General features: G+C 41.9%; 1 protein-coding gene across 6 annotated transcripts in view; it reads left to right on the top strand.

Annotated features, from left to right (window-relative positions):
- NIPAL2 (NIPA like domain containing 2) overlaps positions 1-4,429 on the top strand; it is a 75,209-nt gene extending 70,780 nt beyond the window's left edge. For all 6 annotated transcript variants that reach the window (XM_073893006.1, XM_073893005.1, XM_073893002.1 and 3 more), the window contains 2 exons: positions 297-391; positions 1,761-4,429. In XM_073893006.1, the coding sequence (XP_073749107.1) occupies positions 297-391; positions 1,761-1,873 (208 nt within the window). In that variant the 3' untranslated portion in view covers positions 1,874-4,429. The remainder of the gene's footprint in view (positions 1-296; positions 392-1,760) is intronic.
- The last annotated feature ends 317 nt before the right edge of the window (positions 4,430-4,746 follow it).

The following is a 4,746-nucleotide window of genomic DNA, read 5'->3' as shown; positions in this document are numbered from 1 at the left end:
GGCATGCATGGATAGAAAATGAGACCTAATGTCTACCCAAAGGGTTTAGAGCCGGAATTAGCCTCCAGATGGTAAAAACCTGGGACAGAGATTTATTGGAAGCTGCCCAGGTCTTGGTTCTGGGGAAAAATATAATTGGCTGCAGCAATTAAGACAAGTTCTAGGAGGCTTACCATGAGAAACAGGAAAAACAAAACCAATGGAATTTATGTCATCATGTAGACTTAGGGAGCTGTTATTTAACACCATGGGTTGTTTCAGTGTTCTTGTGTTCCTTATTAATATTGTTCTTACAGGTGTTTTCTGTCATTCCTTGGTGTGCTTTTGGTCACAAGAAACCGAGAAAAGGAACATCTGCCACAATCTTACATTGATTTTGGAAATATTCCTGGTAAAACAGTATATTCTTTAATTTATGATGGAAAACTTTATAAATTAGTAGTTGCTGGTATTATTTGGGGTGTTAAGATTAATATAAAACATAATTCTTATAACCCAAGAAAATGTCTATTTAACCATGAAACCAGAGGTGATGTTTTAACTGTCAGTGTTAATAATCATTTATTTGAATGTTGGTTTTGCACAGAACACTGGGGATATAAGAGAACTGGCCCCTTTTTCTTGATTTGGGGGATGTTGCCAATTTCTTTTTTTGGGTTCCCTTAAACTGAAAAAGGTGGGGATAGAAGTAGGGAATGGCTGTAGCAGGGGTCCCCTGCTGCTCAGAGAGCCTTTGAAGGAACTTCTAAGGACAGGAGCTTAGGCTGCCAAGGACCATCATTCCTGCGGAAGACTGCAGTGGCCTGTGCACGGGGGGGCCAAAAGGGATGTTCTTCACCGTCGCCTGAACAGGGAGAGATTCTCCCCCTCCCCCTTGCCTTCTTCAGCCCAATCCATTTCCCACGCACCATCTTTGCAGTCCTCCGCTCTCACTGGGAAATAACTCGCTGTCGTCATGCAGACAACAGAAGCGATGTTTAGAGCAAAGCAAACGGTTGAGTCCTCACCTCCTCCCCTGCCCACCCAATATATCCAGCTTTGCTAGGGATTTGGGGTGACCCACAGGCTTCCAGACCAAAGTAGTGATGTTCTGACAGCTTCCTCTACCATTCTGTTAGGTTCCAGACTTTGAAGCAAAAGCCATTAAAGCCTTGTCCCTACAACTGAGAAAATATGACCCAAGGAATTCCGTGTTCTCTTTCCCTCTTGGGCCCTCTTATCAGCTAAGAGCATTCAAGGCAAGAATTGGCATTCGTGGCAAAGTTGTGCATTGTGAATGACTTGTGTGGTTAGAGGCTCTTGGGTAGAAAATACCATTTAACTCGATTTTTCGGTTCACAAAGCCCCATACGTAGGATCAGCAACAGCTTTTAGAAGCTGCTATGGAAATCTGCTTTTCTTTGTTGTTACATGCATTAGAGCAAACACGGAAAAGGAGAAAGGACGCTGGGAAGGAAGGTGTGGAGATGAGTGGATGCTTCATGCTCATCTCTTGACCATCCAACCCGGTTTCCATGCCCAGCACAGGAGGCCCTCTTTGGCGGGAAGACCACTGTCTCCGGTGGAGAGTGTGTGGTCACCACAAGGGACACAGAGTTCCAGGGCCTTTTCTTCCTGACATTGATCTCTTCTGTGCAGAGGGTGACCACAGAACACTAAAAAAAAAGAATAAAATGTGGCCTAAAGAGGGGGGAAATTATTATTAAGATGTATTCTTTTCTAAGAGCGCAAAAGATTTTTTGTGATTGTTATCTCCACAGGGAAACAAATGTTGGACAAAATACAACCAGATTCAAATGGCTTATCCTATGGAACTTTGCCTGATGGAAGTGACTCAACAAAGAGCCAAAGTGGAGAGAAGAAAGAGGTCTAAGCCGCAGAGAGGGAATGGCTGCTGGCCTGTTATTCGATACCACCTTTAAAAAACCTCCCTTTGTGTCCGCAGCTAGTTTGTTCTGACGCGCGCACGAGCATTACACTGGCCTTTAACAGCCAGGGGCCTTCCTAAGCTTTGACAGTCTCTTGTCTTCACAAAATGTAATTTGAAGTGTTCCCCACACCCTGGAGGTCCCCCTCGTGAACATCGAACTGGCTAGAACTTAATGAGAGCCTGGCTCCCCAAGCAGAAGTGTCACACAAAAATGTGCATTCACGATTTGGCCACAGAACACACAGGCTGCCCTTCCCACATAACTTCGAGCCTCAGCTGCTTTGCTTCAAAGAGACATGTTCATCCCCCAACCTCACTCCTGTACCAAAGGTTCGAGAGCATTCATTTCTCCTATGACGTCTTTTATGAGCCTCCCCTGTAAGGATCTCACCTTTCCAGTCCTGAGTTAGAATGGTGAATCATCCTTTTTTTCTGAAAATGAGCCCTATTTTAACTGTCCTTTGGAAAATTAAGGGTATCTTTAAAATGAGAGTCTGTAAGTGGCATTCTGTGATGGTGTATACCTTGGCTGGTGAACTTTTTCAGATGAAGAAAGGAGCAATTTAAGAATTAAGACCAATTTTTCAAAAAATATAGAATGATGGACATTTTCTTCAGCTATGTGATCCAATTATACTTGAGTTGAACCTGAAAACTTCATACCCCATATTCGTATCATTCTTAGGACTCACCTAGTTGGTTTGTTGTATGTTTCAACTCTTGACGCAAGTCTCAAAAATCGTATTTAAATTCTTAGTATTATTTAGTGTTATTTTCACTAGCATACCACTTCCTCCCCCAAGTTATTATATCAAGCTTTATAAATTCTTCTAGGCAAGAGTGCAGCTATGAGTAGAGAATTGGATTTTAGCCATTTAAGTCTGTAGACGTAGCCAGGTGACCCAACCTGAGTCTAGAGGAAGGCCATGTGCTCCCAGACCTGAATGGCTTTTCTGCTGTGACTAGTCACATATCTACTAAGATTGATTTGCAGATAGAGTCCATAATCACATGTGTTATTAATGATCTACTAATATATTTAAATGACAAGAAGAGAGATAGCCTTCCTTGTAAGCAACATCAAGTAAGAAGCCCTATCCTAATGATATTCCAAAAGCTTCCGGTCACTTCTGACATGCCAGTGCAAGGTTGTTCCAGTCAGTTGTCTTGCATTTGTAAAGGTGGTATAACTCAGAGCTATTGAGACTGCAATCTTAACTGCTTTGGGTCTTTTAGCTTTGTTCTTTGTTGTAACCTATACTCCTGGCCAAACCTGGCCACAAAGGCAAGATTCGAATCCATCACCAGTATATGAATAATAACTTAGAGCCTGTGTCTGGCTTTTGAACTCCCAGTAAGAATTCCTGCTATCGTGGAAAGTATCCCCTAATTCAAATAAAGCCGTCATATAATTTATGGCATGTTTTACTGAATTGGTCCAACATGTTGGCACTGGAAGGCTCAGCTAAGAAATGTGTCTGGTGTCTTAAACTACAGATTTCTGATGACTCTTAAAACTGGTTTCAAAGATTGTGAAAATATTTAGACTAAAGAGTTTCACTTGAAGTAGGACTACATTTATAGCGACAGCACGTGGTTTTGAGCATTGTCGAATTTTGTACAGACACAGCATGATGCCAGTACTTTAGAAGTTGCCAACATTTGCCTCTTTTAAAAGTTTTGAGAAATGACATTGACTTATGCATATTTAAGCAATCCAGCAATGCTTTAGAAGTCCAGGCAACATATAAAATATACTGAGACCTAATTTTACTTTCCATATTGCTTCTTCAAAGCAAGGTGAATAGGAGTTTTAGTTGTACTGGCTCATAAGATTTTTTAAATTACAAAGTGCATGACAACAACCAAAGCCAACCCAGTCCTTCTCTTGGCATTGTGAATTGGGGACCTTTAGCCAACAACTTGACTCATTTGACTATTTGTCTAGACGAGGGGTCTGCAAAATTTTCCTGTAAAGATGCGGAGAGTAAACATTTTTGGGTTTGTTGGCCAACGTTGCCTGTCGCAACTACTCAACTCTGTCACTCTAGCATGAAAGCAAACATAGCTAATGTGTATATGAATGAACATGGCTATATGCCAGTAAAATTTTATTTACAAAAACAGGTGGTCAGCCCTAGGACTGTAGTTGGCCAATCCCTGATCTAGATTCCTCTATCCTTGCTATGCAGTTTCTTGCTCCTTGGGCGTTCAGGAGTTGAAAGGTGACACTTCATGATTCGTGACAAACTAGAATACTATGGGATTGTGGAGCCATGTCTTGATATTTACATTAGGATCTTGTTGTTTGTATAAGATGCAGATGGAAGTGATGAGTTTGTTATTGGTGCCCAGGTCTCTCTTGAAAGCGGTGGTTCAGGGGCGCCTGGGTCGCCCAGTTGGTTAAGCGTCTACCTTCGGCTCAGGTCATGATCCCAGGGTCCTGGGATTGAGCCCCATGTCGGGCTCTCCTCCCCGCTCATGCTTTCTCTCTCTCTCTCTCTCAAATAAATAAATAAAATCTTAAAAAAAAAAAACAACAGTGATTCTTTTGTGTCACTACCTGTATTGGAAGAGCCTCTCCAATCCCACAGTCCAAGTTGATAATAGCTTCAGAAATAAGTACTAGTGACCTCTCATTAAAGCAGAGGACTTTCTCATCTGATTGTTTTCAATTTAAGTGTTTGCTCATTCTATACCCATAATACTTTCACTACCAGAAACGCTTGGGGAAAATATACAATAAAAACTTCTCAAGCGGTGACTCAGAATGTATTTTTCAACACCCCCATCCCACCCCCACAAGCTCCTGGAAA

The sequence above is a fragment of the Callorhinus ursinus genome, unplaced genomic scaffold (assembly GCF_003265705.2).
Source record: "Callorhinus ursinus isolate GAN/ISIS: 27379988/994484 unplaced genomic scaffold, GSC_fseal_2.0 scaffold5, whole genome shotgun sequence".
NCBI classification, from domain to species: Eukaryota; Metazoa; Chordata; class Mammalia; order Carnivora; family Otariidae; genus Callorhinus; species Callorhinus ursinus.
The sequence above is the reverse complement of the archived record's forward strand: the minus strand, read 5'-3'. Positions and strand labels throughout refer to the sequence as shown.